Genomic DNA, 15530 nt, shown 5'->3' with positions numbered 1-15530 from the left:
CACCCAGGATAAGTCCTGGTTCCATTGCCAGTCCCCCCCACACACACAACTGTAGAATTTTAAGTTTAAAAATATTTTATATTGTGAGCCATCATGTGGGTGCTTGCAATTGAACTCGGGTCCTTTACAAGAACCGTCAGTGTAAGTATTGTATTTTTTTTGGTTGGGAAGTGTATTACATGGGGTGGATTCAATCACCTGGACCTCTGTTCCCTATGAAGCTGACATGACAAGTATGTGTCCGCATCTTTCTCACTGAAGATTACTGCACTGATGATTCTATCTTATCAGTCACTGAGTTTGGCCTTTGTGCCCCATGCACACTAAATCATGGATTGGGTACATAGGTATGTTTTTGTAATCTAATTTGCCTTCAAAATCGTGAACATGGAACCCGTTTGGCCAACAACTCAATTAGGTATAACCCAACACCAGGACTTGAAGCTTCATTTGGTGACAAAAGATATCCAATGGGGGTTCTGTCTCTTCCAGTATTTGGAAGTTTCATTTAGATTGCCTTCATATTTGTATATATTTTAGAAGATTCTGCTGTGTTAGGCTTCCATACTACCCCTCAAATGGCCCTTAATTTTAGCTCTCTCTCCCTGTATTCCCTTCCTTGTCCTCTTCTCTCCTCCCCGTCCTTGCTTGGTCCTCCCATTCCACTCCCTCACATCCATCCATAGCTATGTTTCGTAACAATCTATCTATAACCCTTGCAGTCACTTACTCTATACTTAACCTCTGTGGTCTTACAGATTGTAGCTTGATTATCAGTGACTTAACATCTAATATTCACATATAAGCAAATTCATACTGTATTTGTCTTTCTGAGTGTGTGTTGCTCACTCAGAATGATTTTTTCTAGTTCCATTCATTTGCCTGAAAATTGATGTAATTTTTAGCAGCTGGGTAATACTCCATTGCGTGAATTACCACATTTTCTTTATCCATTCTTTGGTTGAGGGACAGCTATGTTGTTTCCAATTTCTGGCTATTATGAATAGAGCAGCAGTTGAATAAGGTCTCTGTAGTGGAAGAATCCTTTAGGTATATGCCAAAGAGTGGCTCTGGAGGTAGATCAATTCCCTTTTTCCTGAAGAACCACCACACTATTTTCCATAGTGGTTGTATAAGTTTGCACATCCTCACCAGCAATGGAGGAGTGTTTCCTTGCTCCACATCTTCACCAACATGAGTCATCATCTGTGTTATTGATCTTAAGCATTCAGAGCAGTTTTGATTTTCATTTCCCTTATGATTAAGGATATTGTGATACTAAACTTTCTTTAAGTGTTTCTCAGTCATTTCACTTTCCTCTTTTGAGAATTCTCTGTTTAGATCTTTACTCCATTTTAGATTGGATTATTTGTTTTCTTTACGTCTAGTATTTTGATGTGATATGTATGTATATGTGTGTGTGTATATACTGGATATTAGCCCTCTATTGGATATGTAGTTGGTAAAAACTGTTTTTTATTCTGTATGTTGCTGTATTGTGAGAATGATGGTGTCTTTTACCTTACAAAAACTTTTCTGCTTCATGAGGTCCTGTTTATTAATTTTTGATTTTAGTAAAGCCCGTGTCAACAGTGTTCTATTCAGAAAGTTGTCTCATGCACCATTGTTTTCAAAACTACTCCCCCACTTTCTTTTCTACCAGGTTCAGTGTGTCTCATTTTATGTTGAGGTCTTAGATCCATTTAGAGTTGAGTTCTGTGCAGGGTGAAAAGTATGAATCTATTTGTATTCTGCTTTTCTGGCTTCTTTATCAGAAAGGCAGTAAGGAAAATTCCCTTTTATTATATAGGAAACTTTTTAGATTAAAAAATAGAAATAGAACAGATTCATTTATGACTTGTCAGTGATTATGATTTTGTTGTTGTTGTCATTTTGTTACCAAGCAAGCATCTGAATTTTTTTTTTCTGTCAAGGCAATCCCTCAGTTACCATTCCTAATACTCCAAATGCAATTTAAATGGTATTTTAGTCAGGGCTTATTTCAACACTCCAATGTCTCAAATAGGTTTTCAAAGTGGCAATTCATTTGCTCTTTTCAGAAATGCTACCTTTCCTTTGAAGCTATTAATAAGATCAGAATCCATTGGGGGAATATGATGGAAGAGTAACCTGCTGAGATGCTAAGAATGGTTATTACTCATCACTAGGATCTGAGTTCATTTTACTTTCTCTCCCAGGAACATATTTCAAAATAGGGATGATGGAAAGACATTAAATGCAAAACATCTATGGGAAAATTTATATAAAACCTAGTCCATTTCTTTGGGAAATTGTTTAAAAGTCTATAAACAGGAGATTATTTGCCAATGTCTGTTGTTTGCATTTGTCACCCCTATAGTTCCTGGGAAGGAAACATTAAAACACACTTAAGGTATGAAGAATTAATGTGTAAATAAATAAGTGTGAAGAACTTAAAATATTCATCTTCATTTGTACACAATAATAACAGTATCTACATTTTACATATAAAAGAAAAGGGACATTAGTGAGAGAAATGAATTACCCATGCCATATAACCAGCAGGTGTCTGGGTCAGATAGTTTCAGTAACCATGCACACAGTATATTATTTATAGACAAAATATGCCACTTGCTATGTTTAATAGGAAATCAGTAAACACAACAGAAGCAAAGGCTTCTAAAGTGCTTGACCACTTGGTATTGTCCTTTACGCTGTTTGAAGAAGACTGAACACCCTATGGGACATAAATGAGCCTTCACAGTTGAGGCACTCAAGATGTTCTAGCTTAAAAGCCACTAGACACATGAGTGAGGCCATACCAGATAATTCAGTTCAAATAGAGTATCCAGTGATTTTAGCAATTAGATGTGCTAGCCTGGACCAGAGCTGCCTACGATAAATGATATTCTCAAGAGAAACAATGTGTGCCTACTGTTCTAAGCCATTAAGTTATGAAGTCATCTATTTTTAAAACCTATGCCATGAGCATATGTGATTTTTTCTTTCTTCCTCTGAAACATTGATATCTCTTGTTAAACACCACAGAAAGGCTACAGTTCCTGTTAGTTTTCAAGCTGATGGATGGTATATTCATGACCCTAATAACTAAGTGCAAATGAGTATGCCATATACAAGTGTAATTTATATTCACTTACATATACTTAGTAAAAAGGAGTTGCTTTATTAATTTCTTCACATGGGAAGAATGAAGTGATGCCATTTGTAGACAAATGGATGCAGCTGGAGATAATCATGTTAAGCTAATTAAGCCAGCCTCAGAAAGACACATAGTGTGTGTTTTCTTTCATTTGCGGTCCCTGTGTTTTATACAGTTATGTAAAATCATTCATTAATAAATAAAAGGAAAGTATAAATAAATGAACAGAGCAAGGGGGAGGATAGTAAAGAGAGGATAGAAATATTGTGGAGGATATACTTAACATATAGTACATATCTATATGTAAATTTAAATAGTAGTCAGCCCACAGCAGTAACTGTATTGCCAAAATTATGCTTCAGAGTTAATGAGATTGCTCACCAGGTGAAGAAGCTTGTGGCCAAGCCTGGCAACCTAGGACCCAGATAATAGAAGGAAAGACCTTATACCTGAAAGAAGTTTTCCTATGACTTCCACACATGTACAGTCTCTCTCTCTCTCTCTCTCTCTCTCTCTCTCTCTCTCTCTCTCACACACACACACACACACACACACAGAGTAATACAAATATCCTTAAACACTACAAACATATAGTTGATCCAGGGAAACTGCAGATACATGCCCCTGAGTGGGAAGGTTGATGGGTTTGGAGGAGATAGAAGCTATCAGACTGTGACTGAATAGATTTGATCAAATGTGACAAAGAGGAATTTTATTTCACAAGAATAAAACTATGACTCTTAGAAAAAGTGAAGAAAATGACTCAAAAAGTAAGCCAATCATGGAAGAAAGAAGCAATGACAGATGATTGTATCCATTTAGGAAACAAACCAGATATGGCTCCATTGATAGAAAGCATGCACCCAAACCTAAACCTGTTGCCAAAGCTGAGTTGTCAACAAGAATTAATTGAATAGAGGCAGAGGAAGAAACATGAGGAATTAATAATTTGAAAAGTATATGGAAAGATAAATAACACAAACATTTTATGACTTCTCTTTGTCAAGCAATTTTCATTGTCTTACTGCTTTACTCTATTTCGTTTTCAAGACAGAATCTCATGTACCCAAAACTGGCCTGGAAGTCACTATATAGCCAACAATAATCCAGAATTTGTGTTACTCCTAATACCACCTCCCAAGTGCTAGAGTTACAGGTGGGAGCCTTAATATCCAGGTTATGTAGCACTGGGGATCTAACCCCAAGTATGGGCAAATACCACTAACTGAGCTATACTGCCAGCTCCTTTATCTTTACAGCAGCCCTAAAGGATTATCTATGTATGGGAGAAGGACTCTAGACAGCTAGAAAAGATGGCCAATTTCAATGAACAGCGAAGCCAGATTTTGACCCCAAGCCTGTGTGACAGGGTAATGGATATTCATCAGCAGTTTACAGGAAGAAGTGTGGCTTGAAAGCTACTCTATCACAAGCATTGGACAGCATAGGCATGATGCTTTACTACAGAAACAATGGGCTATCCGGGGCCTTGTTAGAAGGTAGGTAAACCAGTTGAAGATAATGCTATTAAACAACTGAAGATAAGATCTAAGTGAATGGAAGCTTATCATTGTTTCAGAGAAGCTGTCCAATAATTTCATAAGCCATATAGAGGGTATCTTTTTTTTTCTGTGAATGGTCAGAGAATCAGTGTCTTCTACTTTGTAGGTGTGATAAGTTCGATCATAACTGTTCAACTGTGTTGCAACTATTCAACTTTGCCATTGTGGAAGGATAGCCACCATTAAGATCTCCAAATTGATGGGCAAGGTTGTATTCCAGTAAAACTCTTTATAAAAACTAAGTACAGCCATCTTGGTTCTGTGTCTTCTGCATGTCCTCTGCACAAAACTCCTGGCAAAGCCACAGAAATGGTCCCTGCTACAGAGCAGGAGCTACCTCAGCCTCAGGCTGAGACAGGGTCGGGAACAGATTCTGACAGCGATGAATCAGTACCAGAGCTTGAGGAACAAGACTCGACACAGCCACACAAAAAGCCCAGCTGGCAGCAGCAGCTGAAATCCATGAAGAACCAGTCAGGCAAAGCAAAGCAGAGCCGGAGTGAAAAGAAGTCACGGAAGGCTATGTCCAAACTGAGTCTTCGACAGGTTACAGGGGTTACTAGAGTCACTACCTGGAAATCTAAAAATATCCTCTTCGTCATCACCAAACCACTACATAATATTTGCAGAAGCCAAGATTGAGGATTTGTCTCAGCAAGCACAGTTAGAAGCTGCTGAGAAGTTCAAAGTCAAGGTGAAGCTGTTTCAAACAATCAAGAAAATACTCAGTCTCCAACAGGAGAGGAGAGTGAGGAGGAAGAGGTTGATGAAGCAGGTGTGGAAGTTAAGGACATAGAATTGGTCATGTCACAGGCGAATGTGTCTAGAGCAAAGGCAGTGATCCCTGAAAAACAACAGTAATGATATTGTAAATGCTATTATGAAATTAACAATGTAACTATTTGACAGCGAGGACACTCCCCTTCCCCTCCCCACCCTTTTTGCTGTTTCAAAGGTGGAACTACAGCTTGTTTTAAAATTTGTACTGTTTCTATCACTAATAAAGCTATGGCTTCTTGATGGATGAACTCAAAACAAAACAAAAAAAGAGCTAAGTACATGGATGGATTTGATTTTCAGACAATAGTCTGTTGACCTCAGACTTTGGTTGTTGAAGGAGCTGGGGCTGCGTTCCTGCCACCCAGCTCCCGGCCGCCTGGCTAGCTTATGCCCCGAAATAACAACACACAAACTTTATTCTTTTAAACACTGCCTGGCCCATTATATCTAGCCTCTTCTAGGCTAATTCTCACATATTAATTTAGCCCATTTCTAATAATCTGCGTAGCACTACTAGGTGCGCTTGCTTACCAGGAAAGATTCAGCATATCTGACCTGGCAGCTTGCTTCATCGCGTCTGCCCTGAAGAGCAGCTGCATGGCGTCTTACCTCACTTCCTCTTCCTCCCAGCATTCTGTTCTGTTTACTCCACCCACCTATGTTCTAACCTATGAGGCCAAGCAGTTTCTTTATTAATTAACCAATGGCCTTCCTCCATCATTCGGTGTCTATGTAAACTAGTAGCTCTTTTTCATCTGAGGTTTTAGTAGTACTGGCTGTTCTAAAACTCAAAGTGTAGTCCAGGCTGGCCTCTGACTTACAGAGAATCCACTTACTTCTACTGGGAATAAAGCACTTACTACCACAACCAACATGTGGATTTTTTTTATTGATTTTATTTAGCTATACATTTTTCTCTGCTCTCCTCCTTTCCTCTCCCTTCCCCTTGTACCCTCTCCAAAGGTCCCCTTGCTCCCAATTTACTTAGGAGATCTTGTCTTTATCTTCTTCCCATGTAGATTAGATCCATGTATGTCTCATTATTGTCTAGGTTCTCTGGGATTGTGATGTGCAGGCTGATTTTCTTTAGTTTATGTTTAAAAACCACTTATGAGTGAGTACATATGATAATTGTCTTCCTGGGTCTGAGTTACCTCACTCATTAAGATGTTTTCTAGATCTATCCATTTGCCCATAAATTTCAAGATGTCATTATTTTTTCTGCTGTGTAAATGTACCATATTTTCCTTATCCATTCTTCAGTCGAAGGGCATTTAGGTTCTTTCCAGGTTCTGGCTATGACAAACAATGCTGCTATGAACACAGTTGAGCACATGTCCTTGTGGTAAGATTGGGCATCCTTTGGATATATACCCAAGAGTGGTATTGCTGGGTCTTGAGGAAGGTTGTTTCCTAATTTTCTGAGAAATTGCCATACTGATATCCAACGGGATTGTCCCAGCTTGCACTCCCACCAGCAATGCAGGAGTGTCCCCCCACAGCCTCTCCAGCATACGTTGTCATCAGAGTTTTTGTTCTTGGCCATTCTTACAGGTGTAAGATGGAATCTCAGAGTTGTTTTGATTTGCATTTCTCTGATGACTAAGGATGTTGAACATTTCCTTAAGTGTCATTTAGCCATTTTAGATTTCTCTGTTGAGAGTTCTCAGTTTAGGTCTGTACTCCATTTTTTATTGGATTATTTGTTCTTTTTGATGATCAGTTTCTTGAGTTCTTTGGAGATCAGCCCTCTGTCTGATGTGGAGTTGGTGAAGATCTTTTCCCATTCTGTAGGCTGCTGTTTTGTCTTGTTGACTGTGTCCTTTGCTTTACAGAAGCTTCTCAGTTTCAGGATGTCCCATTTGTTAATTGTTTCCCTCAGTGTCTGTGCTACTAGGATTATATTTAAGAAGTGGTCTCCTGTGCCAGTGCATTCAAAAGTACTTCCCACTTTCTCTTTCATAAGGCTCATTGTGGCTGGCTTTATGTTGAGGTCTTTGATCCATTTAGACTTGAGTTTTGTGCATGGTGATAGATTTGTATCTATGTTCATTCTTCTACATGTTGATATCCAATTATGCCAGCACCATTTGTCAAATATGCTTTATTTTTTCCATTTTAAATTTTTGCTTCTTTGTCAAAAATCAGGTGTTCATAGGTGTGTAGATTAATATCCAAGTCTTAAATTCGGTTCCATTGGTTCTCTTGTCTGTTTTTATCCCAATAAAAGGCTGTTTTCAGTACTGTAACTCTGTAGTAGAGTTTCAAGTCAAGGACTGTGATGCCTCCAGAAGTTCCTTTATTGCAAAAACAGTATGGTTTTGGCTATCCTGGGTTTTTTGTTTTCTGTATGAACTTGAGTATTGTTCTTTTGAGGTCTGTGAAGAATTTACTGGAATTTTGATGGGCCAAAATTCACCAGATGGCTCCTGATATGAGATAGAAACTCTGAATGTTCCTTTTAACAACACACTTAATGGTGTTGCTTTGTTACTGGAAGCCCACATTTGGGCCAATTTCCTAACAAATGACGAATATAGTCTGTAAGCTACAATTCTTTGTTTAATTTCCTTTAGATCAGGCATATGTATGGGTTTCCATGAATATTCTTTGACAACCTTAGGGTACTTGGGGCCAGATACTTTTTCTCATGTTATTACCAGAAAGGCAGGCAGAACTCTGGGGAAGCTATCCTGGAGACTTTTACATATTGATAAGGTTAAATTTTGTGTTTGTACTTTTGTCCCTGGCTTGGGGTTGGTCCAGCAAATGTCTTTAGCTCTGATCCTACTCCCTTGGAGGTTCCAGACACAGGTGTGCCCAGACCTGCAGAGGTCCTAGCTCAGGCCTACTCCCTTGGACTTTCCAGACTCACACCTGGACCCACAGAGGTCTTGGCTCAGGCCTTGTTCCTTGGAGGTACCAGACTCATGCCCAGACATGTAGAGGTCCTGGCTCAGGTCTATTCCCTTGGAGGTCCTAGTCTCATGCCCGACTCACAAAGGTCTCTGACTCTAGCCTACTCCTTCAGCAGTTGTTCCTCTGTACCTGCTCCTATGGAGTTCACTGTCTCAGGCCTGTTCTGACCTAGGTTGCTGTCTCAGTCCTTTTTCCATAAATGTCCCTGGTCTGGATCTGTTCCTACTTCTGTAGAGTTTGTTGTCTTAGGCCTGCTCCAGCCTAGATTGCTGGCTCAATCTTGCTACTGTGAAGCTTGCCATCTCAGGCCCTCTCTGGCCCAGGTCACTAGCTCAGTCCTGTGTCTGTAAATGTCCCTGGTCTGGATCTGCTCCTGCTCATGTGGAGTTTGCTGTCTCAGGCCTGCTCCAGCCTGGGTTGCTGGATCAGTTCTGCTACTGTGGAGTTTGCTCTCTCAGGCCTGCTCTGGCCTACATCACTGGCTCAGTCCTGTTTTGATAAATGCCCCTGGTCTGGATCTTCTCCTGCTCCCGTGGAGTTCACTGTCTTAGGCCTGCTCTGGCCTAGGTCGCTGGCTCAGTCCTGCTCCTGTGAAGTTTGCTGCCTCAGGCTCTGGCCCAGTTTGCTGGCTAAGTCCTGCTCCTGTGGAGTTAACATGTGAATTTTTAATATTATTTCTTAATTTTCATTTTCCTATGCTCTCTTTTAAACTCATGGCCTCTTTTTCTTTAATTGTTATTGTTTATATAAATATATTCCTAAATATATAATGCAACATTCTTAGTCTATATGTAATGTTACTTGTTTGTATATATTTTCAGGGATGACCATTTAGTATTATATAAAAAAGAACTGGGCTTTTTGCCTACTTATAATTAAATAGTTTGATTCTTATTAAATATCATCTATAATATTTTTGGCACACACATTTGAGAAAGAAAGAAAAATCACCCTATAGTTTTTTGATATATCTTGACTGTACTCCTTAGGAATATCCACATAAATACCATTTATACATTAAAGTTATTGATATATGCTTACAAGATTGACTGTATTATAGACTAGTACTGATAAGCTTTAAACAATTGAACACTAAGCAGATTCACACACTAAAAGATGTAATTGAAATAAGAAGAGTTCAAGATTTGGTTCTTTGTGATTGTGGATGTATGCTGACTCACTGTACACATCACCAAAATATATGATGATTAATTACTTTGGCTTATTTAGCTTGATGCTGTTTGAATTTGACAATAAAATAATAGCACCAAGCTAAACATGTCTGTGGCTCCCTAAAGGCTTTTAGTCTAACATCTAAGGATAAAGTTGTCTTTAGTCTGTCTTCAAATGGTAGGATGTCTAAATTAGGAAATAAAAAGGAATTTGCCATCCTTTAACCTCGTCTTAGGATTTCTATGGCTATGAAGAGACTTATGAACTCTTGTGAAGGAACTCTTATGAAGGAAAACATTTAATCAGGGCTGGCTTACAGTACAGAAGTTTAGTCTATCATCATCATGGTAGGAAGTACGGCAGTGCACAAGCAGACATGATGCTGGAGAGATAGTGAAGAAGTATACATCTGAATTGGCAGGCAGCAGGAAGAGTTGCTGTGGATTATGCTCATTGTTAATAATAAAGATAATTGACTGATAACAAAGCAGAAAGAGATTGGGCAAGACAGCCTGGTGGAGAATTCTGGGAAGAGGAAGGGCAGAGTCAGAGAGTTGATGCCAAATGCAGGGAAACAAGATGAGTATGTAACGCTAAGTAAAGGTATCAAGCTGCATGGCTAAACATAGATAAAAATTATCAATTAATTTAAGTGTAAGAATTAACTAGAAACAAACCTGAGTTATCACCCAAGCCTTTATAAAGAATATTAAGCCTTTTTGTTGGTTATTTGAGACCGGGTGGTTGTGAGAGAAATATCTGATAACAGAGAATGACACGGGCCTGGCTTGAACATCCAGTGACATACTCCCTCCAACAAGGCCACAACCTATTCTGTCAAGGCCATACCTCCTAATAGTGGCACTCTCTCTGAGTCTGTGGAAGCCATTTTTCATTCAAACCAACAAAAACCTGTATAGGAAGATAGACAAAGTAGAAGGTTATGCATGGTAATTAGATAGTCAACCAACATAATCCACCATAATTTAATTCACTGGTTCATAAGAAAAAATGAAAATAGGTCTAGATAAAGGATTGGATTTGTAGCATTTTAGAACCAAGCTAGAATTCACCCAAATCAGAGAACCCCCATTAGCTGCAGTTTCTTCAGATGGACAATAACCTCACCTCTGAGAAGAGGATGTTGCTTGCCTAGGAACAATCAGTGGGAAATGTTTTTATTACCCCCTATTTCTGATGGCTTATTATAGATATTTAAATTATTGTATGTTGGTTTAACTTTGGTCGTATTGTATCTAACTGTTAATTCGTTTTATTTGTTTGCTATTATTATTATTATCAGTATCACTATATACGTCATAGTGCAGGATGGCCTCAAACACAGCATGAGCTTCTGATCCTCCTACTTTCATCTCCCAAGTGCTGGAATTACCACATCTAGATCATTGTAATGTGGGGGATGAAATCCAGGAATTGATGTATGCTAGGTAATCAGTACCAAATGAACTACATTCTCAGGTACTTGGGTTTAAAATTTAGCAGAGTATTAATTTTGAAATTCTTACATTGAGAGAGATAGATAGAGAGAGAGAGAGAGAGAGAGAGAGAGAGAGAGAGAGAGAGAGAGAGAGAGAAAGAGCCAGACAGAAACAGCTGTACAGAAAAACACAGAGAAGTGTGCAAGTACCATGACACAGACACAGAGATCAGAGACAACTTGTGAAAGTTTATTCTTTTCTACTCACATGGGTTCTGAACCTAAAAACTTAGGTTGTTAGGTTTGATAGCAGACACATTTAAGCCTGGAATAGGAACTTATAAAGTTTATCTTAATGATTTTTTAAAATTTCATTGATAACGTCCCTTTTATCTTTAATTTTGTTAATTCAGATCTTCTCTCTATGTATTTGCTTAGTTTGACTAAGAGTTTATCAACCTTGTCTTATTCCTCTTTTCAGAGAATCAACTTTTATTTTTATTGATTCCTTACATTTGTTTATTTGTTGGTTGGTTTGTTTTTGTTGTTGTCATTGTCTGATTCCATTAATTTCTCTGCTTATCTTAATTAACTTTTTCCATCTACTTATTTGATTTGGGGTACGTCTTTTTTCTCACTTTTTCAAAACCCTAAGAAGCACCGTTAGCTTGTTTATTTGACATTACTCTGTTTTTTAAATTATGTTTTACTAATTTTAATCTTTCATATATGTGTATATGTGTATACACTTTCATATATATGTATAACCCATCCTGGTTACTGTAACCCTCAACACTCTTTTTGATCTAGTTCTTACCCCTCATCTTTGGTTTTTTAAATATAAAGATATAAACTTTCCTAATAATGCTGATTGAAATTATCCTATAGGTTTTTATGTTGCATTCTCATTTTAATTGGATTTATAGAAATGATTTTTATTTTCTTCTTGATTTCTTCAAAGCCCCACTCATCAATAGTGTGTTGTTCAATCTCCAGGAGTTTCTGTATATTCTGTATGTTCTGTTGCTAATGGTTTACAGTTTTTTCCATTATGGCAAGATAGAACATAAGAATTATTTATTTATTTATTTATTTATTTATTTATTTATTTTTTCATGATATTAAAAGTTTATATTTCACATATTTGACAGAAACAATTTGCTCCTGATAGTTTGACATTCTATGGAGAAAGCATATCTCATTTTAACTTTTTTTGCTTTACGAATATTGTAGCTTGGTAAATAGAAAGTTTACAACTTTTAACCATAAAATATATATATATATATATATATATATATATATATATATATATATATATGGCTTTCTCTCTTCCTGCTGCCTGCTTATCCAGATGTAGTGCTTTTGATTCCTTCTCCATACCATGTCTTCCTAGGTGCTACTATGTTCCCTGCCATGATGATAATGGAGTAAACCTCTGAAACTGTGAGCACGTTCTAAAGAACTGCTGTCTTTTATAAGAGTCACTGTGGTTATGATGTCTCTTCACAGCAATAGAACACTGACAAGGATGTATAGCAATACAGCATTTCACCCACGAATTTAAAAGGTGAAAATAGTTTTTCAGTGTTATGTGACTATCACAATATTTTGTAATTAAAAATGTTGCATATATTGATTTATTTCTTATTTTAATAAATAACAGAAATTGAGAGGCCGATAGTAAAAGTTCAAGAATCTTAAATTTCATAAGAATTATTTAAATGTCCTATATTTGTTAAGACTTTTTTTGTGTCCTAGTACATGATCTATTATTATTTTTCTTTTAAGAACTTTATCCTTCTTTTTATCCCCTGAGCCTACATATATTTTTAAATACACTGTAAATTATTTAGAGGCTTTTTTTTGTCTGAAACTATCTTTACTGTATCTCTCTTTTGCTGACCACAAGAGTCTTTAATTTGCTAAGCGATATGTTTAGGATTAAAGCTGTGGCTTTGACAGCTGGATCCAGCCCATTCCTTAGCTTGATTTCTGAGAGTCCAGCCTCATGGCATAGTTACTGCCTGGAGCCATGTTTATTGCCACAACTCTATGGTGTTTCAAGGTCCCAGCCATCATCAAAAAACATGCAGTCAGCTTTTTGTCAACACCATTTAAGTGTTTCATGGAAGGATCTCTTAAAAGAGCTGCAAGGTTTTGCAGCTAAAGCTGAGTCAGGAAGCCTATCTTTCTTTATTTCTTTTTTTTTTTTTGAATGAGCCATAAACAGCATTTATTATCTTAGTATATCATCCTGGTCTTGTTGCTTCCACATTTATGTGGTTTTCCATTGCCCTCCGTCCCATAGTCTGGCTACACAATGCATTCTTGAATTGTTAGTCCACAGCAGCAATATATATGCTTAACACCGTTCATTCAGAGTCAAGATTCTGGTCCACAATCCTTTCCCTCCAGAAAGTACAATAGTGTGGAAAGAATTTGTAGTACACAAGACCTACCAGGATGACTAGCTCCAGTAAGATGATAATGGAAAGCAGAAGCTTGTTGGTTGTCACTTTTCTGGACATTGAGCAGAGAATCTTTTGGCTTTTGCTCAAGTTTTCGTTTGTGTTTATCAGTATATTCTTGGTACATTCCAACTGTTCTTGTTTTCCCCCCAACTCTTCTATGATTTCTGTACCAATCTGGTCAGTATTTGTGGCATTCTGATGAGAATGCTCAATGCTTTGGGTGGCCTGTTTCAGACATTTTGTGCCTTGTAGAAGCAATGCTCTTTGAGACTGTAGCCAATTCAAATGCTCATTCTCTAAGGCATACACAGTACTTCACATCTCCTCAGCCTCCAGGTGTGATTGTCAAAGATGTGCTTTTCACCTCATGATGGAGTTTAGCAAGGTCCTTATGGTAGTTTTGAAGTTTAGATAACATGGGACTATGGAAAGTCAGGGGTGCATACTGTAGTTCTTCCTCCATTTCTGTCAACGATTCATTTTCTTCCTGTTGCTTTTCATCAAAATCTCTGACCAGCTTTTTCTTCTCTTCACTTCCTGTAGTCCCCAGCAGCCACTCAGGCACTTCTCGTAGGTCTTCCAGAAGGCCGCGGAAGATCTCATGCAGCTTTTTGTAATGGTTGGAGGAGGTGATGGAGGTGGCCATGGTGCAAGCTGCACATGAGTGTCAACCTCTGAGACTCCGGGTGCAGGGCCCACTCGCTCATCAGTGATCAGCTGCTTGGTCCCGAAGCCATCATCACGATCGTGAGGATAAGAGTCCCTTGCCTAGAATTTGATCTACGGAAATCTCAAGTCCTTTTGTTTTTTCCTGTTGCTATAAAGTTCTAGCTTCTTCCTTAAAATAGCACCTCCAATGCAACTGCAGTCCCTTTTCTAGGACTGCTGAGATTAACTGAGTCGAGTCATATGATGTTGCTTTGTTACTGGAAATCCAAGTTTTGACTGATTTCCTTACAAAGGATGAATGTAGACCATAAGCTACAATTGCTTGCTTAATTTTCTTTATATCAGTCATATGTATGGGTTCCTATGAATATTTTTGATAACCTCTGGATACTTGGGGTTAGATACTCTTTTTGACGTTATTACCAGAAAGGCAGACAAAACTCTGGGGAAGCTATCCCAGAGGTTTTTATGTACTGATGAGTCTAAATTTTGTCTTTGTACTTTTTGTCCCTGGTCATCAAATTCAAATCTATTTACCACTGCCTTTTGTAAAGTCTGAATCTCCTGTCCAGTGTTCTGTTCTAATGCCCTCATTGAGGATTCCAAGGTATGAAGTCCATCTAGTAGAGATAATGTCTCATCCTTAGACATAATCTTCATAGCATGCATATTAACTTCCTGGAGAGACACTCTATCAATCAATCTGTTATATCTCTTCAACAGAGTCTGATTAATAAATTCAACAGTACGAATCCTCTCAAATAATGTTTCAACACCCACTGTCATTGACTGGGTTTTATGTGCCAAATTGGCTGTATCCTTCTCCAGAGAGCTGAATTTTCCTTTTAACAAATCACTATCAGTCTGTACCATTTCTAAAAGTACCTCCATTGACTGAGTTTTGTTAGTTAAATTGTTCATATCCTTCTTCAGAGTTGTGACCTCTTTTTTGAGAATCCTAGTATCAGTCTGTAAAGACTGTACCATTTCTAAAAGCACCTCATTCTTAGCCCTATTATCAAACTATAATTTTAAGAAAAAAATATTGAGGACAAGACTAATCCCCAGAATCAAAAATAGTTATGTAGGAGGGAAATCATATGTCTTATAAAACCCTCTACATGGTGTAAGTAAAGTGACTACTGTAACCTTGGATGGTTAGGTTGCCTGACATATTGCCCTTTTAAATTATAAACTTATAATTTATATTCAAATTATGGATCTTACCTATGGTTGAGTTTGAGCAGAAGTAGGTGCAATAACCATTACCTGCCAGTAGGTGTCATGGGCCACCTACAAAACAACCCCAGCATAGATTAATGGCTCACTTGGAGTCCTGTGGCTGGTCTGAATCTGATTTTGGAGTGAAATTCTGAAAG

The 15530-nt window shown here is 37.9% G+C and overlaps 1 protein-coding gene and 1 pseudogene across 1 annotated transcript; one reads left to right on the top strand and one right to left on the bottom strand.

The window, feature by feature from the left end:
* The first annotated feature begins 4452 nt into the window (after nt 1-4452).
* Nucleotides 4453-5562, top strand: LOC130868378 (nascent polypeptide-associated complex subunit alpha-like; annotated as a pseudogene).
* Nucleotides 5563-13383: 7821 nt separating this feature from the next.
* On the bottom strand, nt 13384-14128 carry LOC130868377 (vesicle transport through interaction with t-SNAREs homolog 1B-like). The gene is given in 2 exon segments (XM_057760619.1): nt 13384-13792; nt 13794-14128. Coding segments are annotated over 2 exon segments (744 nt in total).
* Between the last annotated feature and the right edge of the window lie 1402 nt (nt 14129-15530).

This window comes from Chionomys nivalis, chromosome X (assembly GCF_950005125.1).
Source record: "Chionomys nivalis chromosome X, mChiNiv1.1, whole genome shotgun sequence".
In the NCBI taxonomy this organism is placed as follows: domain Eukaryota; kingdom Metazoa; phylum Chordata; class Mammalia; order Rodentia; family Cricetidae; genus Chionomys; species Chionomys nivalis.
Note: the sequence above shows the minus strand (reverse complement) of the source record. Positions and strands in the feature narration are given on the sequence as shown.